General features: G+C 38.0%; 1 protein-coding gene across 1 annotated transcript in view; it reads left to right on the top strand.

Annotated features, from left to right (window-relative positions):
- The window catches only part of LOC126248376 (oxygen-dependent coproporphyrinogen-III oxidase), a 94,135-nt gene extending 80,758 nt beyond the window's left edge, over window positions 1-13,377 (top strand). The window contains exons 7-8 of the mRNA XM_049949309.1: window positions 4,379-4,548; window positions 13,014-13,377. Coding sequence (XP_049805266.1) covers window positions 4,379-4,548; window positions 13,014-13,100 — 257 coding nt within the window. The 3' untranslated portion in view covers window positions 13,101-13,377. The remainder of the gene's footprint in view (window positions 1-4,378; window positions 4,549-13,013) is intronic.
- Window positions 13,378-16,542: the final 3,165 nt, after the last annotated feature.

Below are 16,542 nucleotides of genomic sequence, written 5' to 3'. Positions count from 1 at the left end.
TTTTTGTGACTCAGAAACTCATAATGTATGCTATACAATATATAAGTTGGAGGAAATATTATGTTGTGTGACTGTTTCTGGAATGCACTTTGTATTTTAACAATAAACCTTTCTGTCTAGTACAGTGCCACTCTTGTAGCATCAGCTGCTGGAGTTCGATGAACATATCTGTCTCTCTCTCTCTCTCTCATACTAAAGGAAACCGTGAACAAATGTTCCCCTTGTATTTATATCTTCTCTGACTAGTCTGTTAATTATAGCTGGTAATGGTCCCAGACTCATGAGTAATACTCAGGAATATTTCAAACCAGTGTTTTGTAAATTACATCTGTCATAGATGAATTTTATTTTCTACTGATTCTTCTAATGAATCTGTTGGGTATCTACTTTTCGACAACTGTTATCTTTGTGCTTGTTCCTTTAGGCCTCTTTAGAAGGAATACCTGACCCACAGAATGATACATCAGCAACCAGCAACAGTGATCATGAGAAAAGTGATCTCTTCCTCATAAATTTCGTTAAGCAAGTGTAACATTTTTGCTGCTTGAGAAGTTGGCGTGACCTAGTAATTAATTTTTTTCCAAGGAACAAATGTAAGTTGGTGTGGTAGGACTGTGCCAGTAGCTTATCAGGAGCTGCGAAATGGTGTTGTATTGAGAGTAGGGGCATTGACTGCCTTTACAAAACCCTGACATTTACATAACAAAAAGTTACAGTGACAGCATGTGATTGCTATGGGTCTGTCTCAACCGTAACAACAGTGCGGGACAATAAGTTGGGAATGTGGGTCTCACAGGAGGCATGCCAGAGATAAGTCCCTGCAGTAACACTATCCTCTGTGTCCTCGTTGGCTCAGATGGATAGAGCGTCTACCATGTAAGTGGGAGAGCCTGGGTTTGAGTCCCAGTCGGGGCATACATTGTCAACTGTCCCCGTTGACTTATATCAATGCCTGTATGCAGCTAGGGGTATTAATTTCATTGTAATTGCATTCTAACGAGCTGCATGGTCACCGATCGGACATGTCCGAAAGAACAATGACTGCTTCTGAAATAAATTAACTAATAAGTTGCAGAAGTACTCGCTGGGTTAAAGGTTTGCACTGTGTTACGCCAATATCACATTATTATTATTCTTTAAACATTTGACATTAAAGTGCAGTTTGTCTTTGAAAGATAATTATCACTTAAAAATCTGGAGTAAACCTAGTGTCTGAGTATATAATGTAGTGTTGCAATTGGCATATTTCGAGATCATAAAAATTAATCATTGAAGTTCACGCACTTTTAATCTGTTTAAAACAGTTTTCCACAATGCTGCATTTAATAAATTTAACATAGATAATAAGAAATAAAAACAGAAAGTAACATGTGGTGACTGTTATAAATAATCCTCAGTAAGGGGACCTGGGCATCATGGCCTGTAGTTTTCATTAGTATTTAGAAATTTAATAACTCAAAAACTTTAACTGACATTGGAATGAAACTTTAACCAAATAATTAGTATATTATGACCTCTATATGAAAAAAAATTTAAAAACTGTGGAATAAATTGTGAAGTGAACATTGATTTTTATCTTACATATTGAATTAACATGTAATTTTTATTTTAGGTACGCTGCACTTCCTCACTATTTAAAATAAAACGTCAAAACAAATTTATTTGTTTTACTTAGTAACTTGTTGAAAAAGTAAACCAGGAATATTTATCAATTTGTTGTTTTGTGTATTAAAAAAAAAAGTTTTTTAAAAGTCAGTTTTTCCGCTAATTATTTAAGAACATATGACATGCTCCAGCTTAAAATAGTTAATGCATTGTTCAATAATGTGGTTTACTTGGCAGGCAAGTACTATATTATTATTCATATGATATTTTGTTTGATAACATTTCAGAACATTCCAGCTCTATAATCTTGTTGATTCTAAGTGTCCTTTTCATCATCTTTAGTTTTCTTTCTTGTCTATGTTATTCTGGCCTTCATTGCCATGCTCCAGTAGCTTTTTCAGCTTCATTGACACATTGCCTGTCCACTTATAGCAGCCCACTTTTCATGTTGTCCCAAGTTTTGATGCGTTCCTAGTCTGCTTATGGTTTTTAATCTGCTTGTCACTCCATTAAAACACATGAAAAGCTGACGTGCCAACAAAGACAGTTTCTGCCAAGCTTTCCCAATTGCAACTATTGAAGCTTTCATTCGGATTCTGTGTTTAGCCATGTAAACATTTTTCCAGGAATTTAGAATCTGAAAGATCTCTATGTATATTTGTGTTAGTTCTACCGTAATGGTTTCTGGCATGGTGTTTGCATGTGTGTCTTTCTCCATTTGCTTTACACCCATTATACTTCCACCATGAAGTTTTTCCTTTTGGGCAGAGGCCATGCTGTGAATACTCACCAGTGGATGTTCTGTGAAACAGAGTTGTCAAAATTGCTTTTCTCATCTCTTTGACAGTTTTTATGTTTCTCCTGATGGCTAGACCATGATATTCTGTGAGGTTTTCTATCTCTGGTTCAGTGAGTCTGCCTTGTCTACCAATTTCTTTGTCATCAGTGAAGTTTTTTTTTTTTCCTCTCATGTCCTTGCAGAGTTTCCTAAGTCTTGCCCCCATTCTCTTCTGCACATGTTCCATACATTCTATTTTTTTATTTCAGTTTCACTATATGGTTTAGCAGCCACAACACTCCTAAAGCCTTTAGAGTCACCATCACCAAGGTTGTGAGTGTATCAGACATCGCGTCTAGCAAATGACATGCTAAAAATAGAGACTTCTCCTTGCGTTCCATATCACCATTGAAACCTGCAAAGTTTCTATCACATTTCTGTTCATTTACCTTATTGGCACAAACTTGGCAGTGTTTTGTCACCATTCATGGTCCAGCACCTTCCCTGTATCTAAGAGGTAACTGTGGAAATTCCATTCAACGATGTATGGTCTCTCGTCTGCCACAGACCATATAGTGCAGCAACAATATCAGTCAATTGACAAGTATCTACAGTTTCTTTTGCTGCCCTTTGCATAGATGCTTCACTGACTTCTATTACGGCATTATGGAAACATTTACAATGCCTCTCAAATGTGATAGGTGACAGTGGGAAATCCATCATAGACGGAATATCTAGGCTGCTTTTCTTCCCTTCCCAATACACCTCACAACATAAGCAAAGTGAATATTCACTTGTCTATACCGTATTTTGTACATATTACAGGAGATGTCATTGTACATTTTGTTACTTTACACTCTTGCCATTCCACCACAATTTTGCTGGATAGGACTCTTCTCTTACTTACATCCTCACTAAATGTAAAGGATTTTGCACTGTTACAGTGTTTACATTTAGTATCAGACAAAATCAATTATGAAAGCTTGCACTTACTAATGTAAATGTTATTTTCACTATTTGCAACACCAACATCTTGTTCATTTTTTGGTGATATGTTTCAACCTGCATTTTGAAGCATTACCTGGCAAACTTTTAGGCCTAATCTCACTTCACTGCGGCATAATGATTTCTTCATTTTCACGATTTCCAATGACATGCCTGTGTTGATTACCTTAAAATTTATGACCGCAATTTTACTTCTTCGTTTATGTCATTTTACAATGCAAAATGGTTAAAATATGCAGTCACAACAACAAGTTTACAACCCGAGCACGCGCTAAAAACATAAGTGAACTCAAGTAATCTACTTGTATTGCCAGAAAGATTTATTGCAATAGGTCCCTGCCCATTGTACTTTTGATGTGTTTTTCAAGGATATCACACAAATGAGTTGCTGGAGAAATGATGATGCCAGACTTAAATTACAAGACATTATAGGCAAGGTTTTGTGTTTGACAGTAGTGTGACAGCTAAGCTTTCATGCATCACATCTGCACTTAAAAATGAAAATGATGAAGGGCTGTACATAAAGTATAATTTTTTAGAAATGGGAAGAATCAAAAAATTTTATTAAATAAAAAATTCCATTTTTTTGGCCCTCATGACATCCATGGCCCCTTAAGCACCACATGAATTTTTTAGTTACAAAACTCAGAAGGAAAGATATAAAATACTGTAAGACTAACTAATTGTAGTATTTGTGCAAATCAACGAAAATGATATATGTTTTAATTTAAAAGTCATTGTCTTACTGGGTTTTACTGCTGTCTATTTCCTACTGTGAGCATCCTGTTGTCACTCTTGTTGTAGTTTTAGAATATATTTTAAATTGAAGTAGTTATTCCAGATTGTAATTAGAGTATACCAACATGAAGGTATTAACCATGTTTTAAGTGTTAGTTAATCAAAGGATGATACACGTTTTTTCTGATAGTATTACTCGTCTGTGATGCTGGACAAAACTTAAATATATAGTTAATGTTCATGTCATTACAGTCAAGAAACACAAAGATGATGGTTACGGGTACAGAGAAAGAACCTGGCAGTTGCTTCGTAGAGGCCGTTACGTGGAATTCAACCTGATATATGACAGAGGAACAAAATTTGGTCTTTACACACCTGGAGCTCGCTATGAAAGCATACTTATGTCTCTACCACTTGTAGCTGTAAGTATGTTATTTAAGAAAGTAAAGTCAAAGATTAACACTAATAGTGCACCCCAGTGTTTTTCTAATTTGATTCCTGAGCTTCTTTTTTTTAGCATAATTTCAAAAATAAAAATTTATGTTGTTGCTTGTGATAGACACACAGTGGAGGAAGTTATTAATAGCCCTATTATAGAATGCTTTTAAAATGGTCTGTTGTTTTTCCACTTTATATTACAGGTAGAGAGAGAGAGAGAGAGAGAGATTGTGTGTGTGTGTGTGTGTGTGTGTGTGTGTGTGTGTGTGTGTGTGTGTGAGCAAATTATGGTATTTTGAATGATAATCATCTATTACACTTGAAATGTGTTATTTATTCATCATTTTTCATCAGAATGTAATTAGACATTAATATGTAGCATCATTTATAAAGTGAGGTATTCTGTTGTAATTTACTAGGATGCATCAAATCCTATGTTAGCAGAATTTTGTCCATTTACTTAGTGTTGATAGTTTCGATATAAAGAAACATACGCGCACACACACAGCTACTGCTTGCTTTGGTGCACAAGTTGTTCATTATATCATGTGATGATTCAGTGGCATGAGCTATATATTACATGTGTACTAAGCTTACGTGTTTCTGAAATACTTAAAATGTTATTGCTCTTCGGTCAGAAATTAATTGAGGAGTGTTCATTCCCACATTAAAAATGTGCAGTTGTTGTCATTTGAAGGTAACACAATGATGCTTAATGTGCTTTTCCATGGCTTAAGGTGCCATTTTATACTGCATGGTGTGTATAAAAAAAGAATCATCCGATTTATATTTCTGAAACTAGTAAACATATATACCGTACTTACTCGAATCTAAGCCACACTTTTTTTCCGGTTTTTGTAATCCAAAAAACCGCCTGCGGCTTAGAATCGAGTGCAAAGCAAGCGGAAGTTATGAAAAATGTTGATAGGTGCCGCCACAACTAACTTCTGCCGTCGAATATATGTAGCGCTACACAAGCATGCTTTGTGGGCACAAAGATAAATACTGGCGCCAAAACCTCTGCATCAGTAAATAAATTTTAAAAAAAAGGTAGAAGACGAGCTTTTTTTTTTTCTCCGCCCCGAGTTTCGACCACTACTTTTTCATACATTATCCAACGAAGTAAATACAAATTCCGTATTGTTCAACTTCCAATGTAGCAGAATTTCAATGTACTACAAAAATCTGACTGGCAAGACTGTTAGGGATGTTTGTCAATATGGCCAACTCTACGTTCAGAGTTTTTTCCTACCTGTGAGAAGAGATGGTTGCTAATAGGAACCTGATGAACTGTGAATCACATGCAGTATTCTCTTCACCATAAGAATAATACGAATATAAACATTTTGCCGTGTATTCTTTCGTGTTTGTTGCTATCTCATTTAAATCCTGTCTGCATAATAAACTACGAAACTAGAGTGAGACAACAGTAAACGCGGAAGAATATACGTATCGTGTCATGTTTATATTCGTATTATTCTTATGCCTAATAGTGATACAGTCAGAAATGAAGCACAGCAACTGACTAGATTTTAAATGTAAGATGACTAATTTCTGTGCAGAATTTGATGTACTTAAGAAGCGGCCGCAAAGATTTTCAAACGGAGGAAAATTTTCGCAAAACTCTCGTTCAGAACATGTTCTACCATACGCATGTTCTATCATACGCATTTGGTTCTTGTTGATCATTATCAAAGAAAGCAGCAGTGTAAGTAACAACAAATAGCAGTCTCTTGCTATTGTTTCGCTAATGAGACGATTCCTCTTTTTTTTTAAGCTGCGGTAGCGCGCACAAAAGCAAGTCATGCCGCGAGCGGCGACAGGCCGTAAACACGCACTATCAAAATGCGACAAACAATGCATTACACAGTACAGTAATGCATTTTCAGCTTAGAGTGACGTAAACACCTATAACAAAGAAAACGGCACTTACCAGATCAAAGCAAAATAAGCAATCTATTCAAACCAGACGAAGCACGTGAAAAAGATAGGGTACCCGTATAAATACGGACGGAGCGCCTGACGCATAGCAATGGCTACCTGGTAAAGCTGAACTGCTAAGCTTACGACTCGAACCAAACTACTGTAGCTGTATCGTCATTCATTCGACCTAAATTGTGTCTCGTATTACAATGGACCAACTTTCTTTCGATTTGGAGGTGCGGCCTAAAACTTTTCTCTCCCCTTGAATTTCGAGTCTCAAATTTCACGTGTGGCATAGATTCGGGAAATTTTTTTTTCCTCTATTTCGAGTCTCATTTTTCAGGTGCGGATTAGATTCGAGTGTGGCTTAGATTCGAGTGTGGCTTAGATTCGAGTAAATACGGTAATTAATTTTGTTCTTTGATGAATGGGAAACTCTGTGGTGTGTGTGTTTTTTTTTTTTTTTTTTTACATACCTCTTCATAGGTGTTCAATATGCCCCCCTTGAGATGCACAGTATATGTCGGTGCAGTATTCAAATTGTTTCCACACTGCAGCAAGCATGTCTTGAGTTACAGCTTCCACAGCTGCTGTTCTGCGATGTCTCAGTTCATTTATTGTTGTTGGTAACGGAGGCACATAAACAGAGTCTTTTATAAACCCCCACAAGAAATAATCAGATACAGTCAGGTCTGCTGACCTTGGAGGCCAGAAATCTAAGGTTGAATCATTTGGTTCAGTGTGACTGATCCATCATTCAGTAATCCTTTGATTTAAAAATTCCCGCACTCCCAGATGTTAGTGTGGCAGTGCCCCATCCTGCTGGTAAACACAGTTGTTCGAATCGGTCTTGAACAGTGGGAAAATAAAGTTCTCAAGCATATCAAGATATGTGCTTCCTGTAACAGTGTTCTCGGCAATGAAAAATAGACCATACACCATTTCCCATGAAACTGCACAAAAAACATTAAATTTTGTAGAGTCCCTCTCATGTTGTATAACTTCATGTGGTTGTTCTGTACTCCAAATCTCACATTATGATGGTTCACCTTTCTATTTAAATGGAATGTTTCCTTCTCATTAAACACTAAGCTTGGAAGAAAACTGTCATCCTCCATCTTGCCAAGAACAAAATTACAGAACTCTACACATTGTTGTTTGTCACCGTCACTAAGTGCTTGCAGTAGCTGAATTTTGTATGGTTTCATGTGTAAACATTGACGCAACACACACCAGATGGACATCGGGGGCATGTTGAGCTGTTGAGGTGCACGGCAAATGGATTTCTGCGGACTCCTTGTGAAACTATAGCGGATGCATTTGATGTTTGTGTCAGACACTCGGGGATGGCCCAGTGATTTCCTGTTACACAAACAACCTGTTTCTCAGAATTGTTCATGCTGTTGTCTAATGATCTGTACTGCAGGAGGATCCACACCATTCCTCGTATGAAAGTCATGCTGAACAGTTATTACTGAATCACCCTGCACAAAATGTAGGGCACAAAACACTTTCTGGTGTCCCGACACCAAAACGCTTTCTGTTGTCCCGACACCACTTTTACTAGAACTGAAGTGGGTGCACACTGCTGCTACCTAGTGGGAGCCATGTAAAACTCGAGAGTTTGTTCTTTCCAGCAGTACATTGTTCATGCACATATATCAGATAACATAATATACGCTGTATTTCTTATCCAAGAATTTTCAATTCACAACAAGAGCTCTTCATATATTAAAGAATTTTAGTTCACAGCTCTTTTTGAATGTTCGGTTGATTTATGGAGCCATCTAACATAGTCAACTCATTGTTGAATCTTAATACTTCAGACTTCCTCTGTTGGTGAATGAAGAATCTGTTGTCTGTATAGAAGCTCTGCTGACCTTATGAATACCAATGTGAGCAATAACACAAAATGTACCCATGAACTGGGAGAGTAAAAATCTTGTTGATTTATCATTATCAGACAGTTAGTGATATAATAAATTTTCTACAGTCTTCTTTTTCTGTTTTAATTACCTGACTTAATGGACCCACCACCAGCAAACTTTGAAAGTTTTACAAATTTGAGAAACTTTGTTCTGTTTGTTTTTGAAACAAAGCGTGTTACACACAATTATTTGGTTTAATATTTTGCACTGTTGTTTTTACTGCATTTTGGTCACGTACACACTGCCATTGGAGGAAAACTTTTATGTACATATAAAACAGAGTAAGATTGCAAAATTTTCAGATCATTTTGTTAAAACATTTGTATGAATGAGAGTTACTTCATAATGCAACTTGTCATTCCCTTTCTATAATATTTACTAGTTACTTACTCCACTTTCTATTCATTCTAGTCGATTTTCTAAATACAGCAATGGACCATTACATATCAAATTACATTTATGTGAATATTTAACTAAGTTCACAGTATTGAGCACACTACTTTTCCTTAGATCTGTTTGTGTCTTCTACTATTGCTCTAACATTTGGATTTATATTCAGGGGCAAACAAAATCTCATTTGTCCCATATCAATAATTTTATTCATTATCTTTTCTTGCTCCATAATCTATGTACCGTATATACTCGAATCTAAGCTGCACTCGAATCTAATCCGCACCTGAAAAATGAGACTCGAAATAGAGGAAAAAAAAAAAATTCCCGAATCTAAGCCGCACGTGAAATTTGAGACTCGAAATTCAAGGGGAGAGAAAAGTTTTAGGCCGCACCTCCAAATCGAAAGAAAGTTGGTCCATTTTAATACGAGACACAATTTAGGTTGAATGAATGACGATACAGCTACAGTAGTTTGGTTCGAGTCGTAAGCTTAGCAGTTCAGCTTTACCAGGTAGCCATTGCTATGCGTCAGGCGCTCCGTCCGTATTTATACGGGTACCCTATCTTTTTCACGTGCTTCGTCTGGTTTCAATCGATTGCTTATTTTGCTTTGATCTGATAAGTGCCATTTTCTTTGTTACAGGTGTTTACGTCACTCTAAGCTGAAAATGCATTACTGTACTGTGTCATGCATTGTTTGTCACATTCTGATAGTGCGTGCTTATGGCCTGTCGCCGCTCGCGGCATGACTTGCTTTTGTGCGTGCTACTGCCGCCTACAATTAAAAAAAGGAGAGGAATTGTCTCATTAGCTAAACAATGGCAGGAGACTGCTATTTGTTGTTACTTACACTGCTGCTTTCTTTGATAATGATTAACAAGAACCAAATAATAGACTGCGTATGATAGAACATGTTCTGAACGAGAGTTAAACGAAAATTTTTCTCCGTTTGAAAATCTTTGCGGCCGCTTCTTTAGGACATCAAATTCTGCACAGAAATTAGTCATCTTAGATTTAAAAATCTAGTCAGTTGCTGTGCTTCATTTCTGACTGTATCACTATTAGGCATAAGAATAATACGAATATAAACACGGCACGGTATTAGCAGCAAACACGAAAGAATACATGGCAAAATGTTTATATTCGTATTATTCTTATGGTGAAGAGAATACGGCATGTGATTCACATTTCTTCAGGTTCCTATTAGCAACCATCGCTTCTCACAGGTAGAAAAAAATTCAGAACGTAGAGTTGGCCATATTGACAAACATCCCAAACAGTCTTGCCAGTCAGATTTTCGTAGTACATTGAAATTCTGCTACATTGGAAGTTGAACAATATGGAATTTGTATTTACTTCGTTGGATAATGTATGAAAATGCAGTGGTCGAAACTCGGGGTGGAGAAAAAAAAGCTCGTCTTCCTTTTTTTACTGACGCAGAGGTTTTGGCGCCAGTATTTATCTTTGTGCCTACAAAGCATGCCTGTGTAGCGCTACATATATTCGACGGCAGAAGTTAGTTGTGGCAGCACCTACCAACATTTTTCAGAACTTCCACTTGCTTTGCACTCGATTCTAAGCCGCAGGCGGTTTTTTGGATTATAATAACCGGAAAAAAAGTCCAGCTTAGATTCGAGTAAATACAGTAGGCATGGGAAGTACATTGTTCATCTAGGTCCGCACCTACCTACCTGTTGACCACATCCCATTGAATTATTGTCTGATTTACTTTGATTTATGGGTCTCTCATAAGTCTTCCTTTAAGTAAGAGATATATTGATTTTTGAAGTGCGACCTGGAGTCGTGCCTGTGAGCACCATGTATGAATAATGTTAAGGTGTTCGCTACAGTTATTTACCAGCAAATCTCAATTACTGTCAATTACAAGATGTAGCAATTTGTCAGTGTACACTACAGCTCATAATAGTTCCTGGATCTTTTATAACCTTTCCAGGAGTGTTTCTAAGTTAACATCCCAGAATTTAGGACTGAAAATAGAACCCTTTGGACATTCCTTCATTATAGGTTCAGTGACTGTTAATGTAGGACATGATGGTGTCACATAACACTCTACAGGTACCCAAGAAACAGTAGTATAACATTCTTGGGAGCTCATTTCCTTCAGTCTTCTAAAGAATAAAGGATACCGTAAGTTACCGAAAATCCCAGAAATGTCTATCATTCATATCTACTACATATTTGTGTCAATAGTGTATAATACACTCCTGGAAATTGAAATAAGAACACCGTGAATTCATTGTCCCAGGAAGGGGAAACTTTATTGACACATTCCTGGGGTCAGATACATCACATGATCACACTGACAGAACCACAGGCACATAGACACAGGCAACAGAGCATGCACAATGTCGGCACTAGTACAGTGTATATCCACCTTTCGCAGCAATGCAGGCTGCTATTCTCCCATGGAGACGATCGTAGAGATGCTGGATGTAGTCCTGTGGAACGGCTTGCCATGCCATTTCCACCTGGCGCCTCAGTTGGACCAGCGTTCGTGCTGGACGTGCAGACCGCGTGAGGCGACGCTTCATCCAGTCCCAAACATGCTCAATGGGGGACAGATCCGGAGATCTTGCTGGCCAGGGTAGTTGACTTACACCTTCTAGAGCACGTTGGGTGGCACGGGATACATGCGGACGTGCATTGTCCTGTTGGAACAGCAAGTTCCCTTGCCGGTCTAGGAATGGTAGAACGATGGGTTCGATGACGGTTTGGATGTACCGTGCACTATTCAGTGTCCCCTCGACGATCACCAGTGGTGTACGGCCAGTGTAGGAGATCGCTCCCCACACCATGATGCCGGGTGTTGGCCCTGTGTGCCTCGGTCGTATGCAGTCCTGATTGTGGCGCTCACCTGCACGGCGCCAAACACGCATACGACCATCATTGGCACCAAGGCAGAAGCGACTCTCATCGCTGAAGACGACACGTCTCCATTCGTCCCTCCATTCACGCCTGTCGCGACACCACTGGAGGCGGGCTGCACGATGTTGGGGCGTGAGCGGAAGACGGCCTAATGGTGTGCGGGACCGTAGCCCAGCTTCATGGAGACGGTTGCGAATGGTCCTCGCCGATACCCCAGGAGCAACAGTGTCCCTAATTTGCTGGGAAGTGGCGGTGCGGTCCCCTACGGCACTGCGTAGGATCCTACGGTCTTGGCGTGCATCCGTGCATCGCTGCGGTCCGGTCCCAGGTCGACGGGCACGTGCACCTTCCGCCGACCACTGGCGACAACATCGATGTACTGTGGAGACCTCACGCCCCATGTGTTGAGCAATTCGGCGGTACGTCCACCTGGCCTCCCGCATGCCCACTATACGCCCTCGCTCAAAGTCCGTCAACTGCACATACGGTTCACGTCCACGCTGTCGCGGCATGCTACCAGTGTTAAAGACTGCGATGGAGCTCCGTATGCTACGGCAAACTGGCTGACACTGACGGCGGCGGTGCACAAATGCTGCGCAGCTAGCGCCATTCGACAGCCAACACCGTGGTTCCTGGTGTGTCCGCTGTGCCGTGCGTGTGATCATTGCTTGTACAGCCCTCTCGCAGTGTCCGGAGCAAGTATGGTGGGTCTGACACACCGGTGTCAATGTGTTCTTTTTTCCATTTCCAGGAGTGTAGTTTTCTTGAATCATTAATTTCATCCTCTTTACATTTTCCATGCTGAATCTATATTTGATACTATTTCATCATGTGGTATTTTAATCTGCTGGATAGCCTTTTCTTCCAAAATTTTACCCATTACTTTCCTTAGGCAGATAGGCTGGTATGACTTGGGGAGTGAGAGATCTTTATCTTCTCCCTTTTTCTATAATGGCAGCTGTTGATGATTTCCAGCATTTTGATAAATGTCCCTGGATCATACATTTTTTGATTGATCTGCTCTTGTAAGGGACTACATAGGGAATTAAAGATTGCACCATTTGCCTGCTGTGTTATTCGAAGATGGAGCTCCAGTCTTTTTCATATTTAGATTGGATAATTCCATTAATACAAAAAAAGGATAGCAACAAAGTAAAGGATGCTGCTTTATATTTTGCCATATTTATGACATCATTGACCCCTTATGCCCGTGAATAACTGAAAAATTGTGTCATCTGCTGTAACATTAATTTATTGCAGTAAAATATTTACTTCGTGTTGAGGTCATCTCACTAAGAAGTAATGTAATTTTGTTTTAGCGATGGGAGTACATGCATGAACCAGATCCAGATTCTCCAGAAGCAAAATTGATGGAAGTGCTCAGAAATCCAAAGAACTGGGTATAATTTTGTAAGCAGAATCATGACCTAAAAACTGAAGAGTATATTTTTGTAATAACAGTATTCAACTGTGTGCTGGTTTTGTAAATATAAGAATTGTGAAACTTTTATATAGTTGTTTCAAAGTCATAGTTGTTTTATATAGTGTTGATGTGCGGGTGAGAAATAGTGATTCATAAGTCCTTAAAAAAATTGTATGTATTTTTCATGTGAACTTTAATTCCACGATTGGAAAGATTGTGGTATGTACTTACTATTAATTACACTTGATTCTTCCTTTTTATGCAAGGTTGTATAATGCACACCAATCTTATTCAGCTGCCTTCACTTTTTATTAAAAAAATCAGTTCATTTTTATACCTGAAAATGTAAGTGCCAATATCTGCTATATTCGACACCAAGTCATTCATACAATACTATTACCAGATAGTAGAAGCATTGAGTCATTTGAAGGCACATAAACAGAACTAAGAAGTTAGCTAACTTTTGGATGAAATCCCTATTATTTGGTGTCCAACAGAACTTCCCATTATCATACAATACAATTACCCATACTCTAATGAGTATCTGAATTGACACACTGCCTGAGACCACTATGATTATTGTGACAAGTAATTGCAAGGGCTTAGCATGCTGGAAGTTTTGGACAGCCGTATTAACTTATGGCATTCAATAGGTGGCTATATCTCACAGAGGTTGAAAATGTGATTCAAGTAGAATTTGTATTCATTATTCCACCTCATCAGCAGTAACTCATATGTGCTCAGCAGCATTAATGTGAAGTGGTCATGGGGCTGGGGCAAGTGTTCATGGAGTGTTCATTATGCCACTCTTAGCAGGAGGAATGAGATTGTGCATTGCCTTGCAGAATGAACAAGTCTGTATCAGTTATTGTACCAGCACACACTACTCAGCAGTTCCCTATGCCATTCGTGTGTAAGGGATGATCCCGATCACCATTAAAGAAACAAACTCTGCAGGCAGAAAGTTGGAAATATTTATTTTTATACTGTTTTATGAATAGGGATGGAAACTGGACTGAATTAATAAGTTCAGCAGCTTAGAAAATGAATGTGATATAGACGTTGACAAAAGGGCCAATTGGTTAACAAAGCCACATATAAGAAAAAGGCAAAAGATGTTGCAGGTATGAAGAAAAGGGGGGAAATCTCAAATGAAGTAAAATAACCATCAAGGAAAAGGTTAGTGATAATAGGAACATGATAGAATGTGCTGAATTAAATAAAACAATAAAAGGATGGCAGAATAATTAGACAGAGAGAGGAAATTATACAAGTTTTTCATGAGTTTTTGAATATTTGTCTAATTCAAGAAATTATTTTGAAACAGAGCCAATGAAAATATCATTCTGGAAGTAATGTCAGATAAGATGTATATAGCTATTTGAGGTGTGAAGAAAGGGAAAAGTAGAACTGATTAAGGCTGCAGGAAAAGGTATACAAATGGAACTTGAAAATTTATTTACAGAATATTGACAAAAGATGATGATTCCCCAAAACTTGAACAATGTTCTAACTACTCCCCTTCACAAGGAAGAAGACACAAAATACTGAAATAACTATATGTTCTCTCTCTGTTGTCATATGGTGCATGGTGAAAGGTACCTTTTCAACTGCTTATAATTTTTTGTCCCACTCATAAATGGGACAAGGGAAAAATAGATGATGATGAACCACTGTATGAACCCTAATTTATCTTTTCTTGTCTTCACAGTCCGTGCACAAAATGTGTGTTGGTGGCCGTAGAATCGTTCTGCTGTCAGTCGCAAATGCTGGTTCTCTAAACTTTCTCAGTAGTGTGCTGCGAACAGAAAATTGAACATTGCCTTCTTTCCAGGGGGTTCCCATTTGAGTTTATGTAGCATTTCCACAATACTCTCTCATTGACTGAATTTATTGGTAACAAATCTAGCAGCACCTTGAATTGCTTTGATTTCATCGTTTAATCTCAGCTGTTAGGGATCCCAAACATTCGAGTAGCACCCAGGAATGGATTGCATGAATGTTCTATATGTGGTCTTTATTATAGATGAGCCACACTTTCCCAGAATTCTCCCAATAAACAGAAATTGACCATTCGCCTTTCTTACACCCAGTCTTTCGTGCTTGTTCCATTTTGTGTCACTTGACAGTGTTATGGGTAAATACTGAATTGATGTGACTGTGTCAAATAGCACACCACTAATACTGAACTCAAACATTACAGACTTGTGTTTCCTACTCATCTGCATTAGTTTACATTTTTTCACATTTAGAGCAAGCTGTTGTTCATCTCGTCAAATAGAAATTCTGGTGAAGTCATCCTCTATTCTGCTAAAGTTACTCAGTGACACTTTTCCTATGCATTATAGAGTAATCAACAAACAGCTGCCATTAACTGCTCAGCCTATCCATCAGATAGTTTATGTATATAGTTTATGGAGCACTCCTGATGATACCATTGTCTTTGTGTTGTCAGCCAGGGCAACTAGCCTCTGTTCTGTAATGTACGGAATATTCACCAAACTTATCACTAACCACAAAAAAAAACAACAACAAGGTTTCAATCAGATAAAGAATTAAATATGCTTTGGAAAGGGATGTAGCAGAATGACAGTTTTGAAATCTTGAACAAAATTACGGAAATGAACAATGAATATAAATTACCAATTTGACCATGATTCATAAATATTGATATCTGATCCCTTCAACCCCAACAAACCGTAAATTTTGATAAAGTTTTTGATTCGGTTTCCACAAAATCTGTTTTGGCAATCTGGGAGAAATATGAGGTATTGATTCAATGTTTGTTAAGTTTACTGGAAAATTTGTTTTCAATTGCTACTGTGAAACTTCATCAGGATAATGAGAAATTCAGAACTGGAAGATGAAGCAGACAGAGAGATTCTATATCATGAAAACTACCTTCAACAGCATTAGTGGAAGTTTTTAGATCCTTTAATTGGGGAAAATGAAGAGGTAATATGTACTGATGGACCATATATGAACCTCCATTGTTTTGCTAATGACTGTTTGCTTCTAGTACACACAAATTAATACAGCATGTGGAAGAACTTGATATATCAGGTTTGAAAGTAAGCCTTAAAATCAATTACAATAAAAGTAAAATTATGTGTGAAACACACACTGAAAATGGTACAAAATTACAATAATTCCTTTGAATCATTTGTTCAGTTTTGTATTTAGGGCAGTTGAACCAACAACTGGATAGAGAGTAAAAGAAATAAACAGATGAATAAAAACAATCTGTTGTACTTTGATAAATTAAATAGGATTTTCAAAACTGTTCTACAAATGTGTGAAGTGAAAAGTTCACAATCAGTGTGTGTTACCTCTTCTGACATATGGCAATGACACCTGGACTTGTAATATGAAAATCATTTGAAAATTGAGGATTAGCGAGCAAGCAGTGAAGAGATGCATGTTGA

Source organism: Schistocerca nitens, chromosome 3, assembly GCF_023898315.1.
Source record: "Schistocerca nitens isolate TAMUIC-IGC-003100 chromosome 3, iqSchNite1.1, whole genome shotgun sequence".
Classification (NCBI taxonomy): Eukaryota; Metazoa; Arthropoda; class Insecta; order Orthoptera; family Acrididae; genus Schistocerca; species Schistocerca nitens.
Note: the sequence above shows the minus strand (reverse complement) of the source record. Positions and strands in the feature narration are given on the sequence as shown.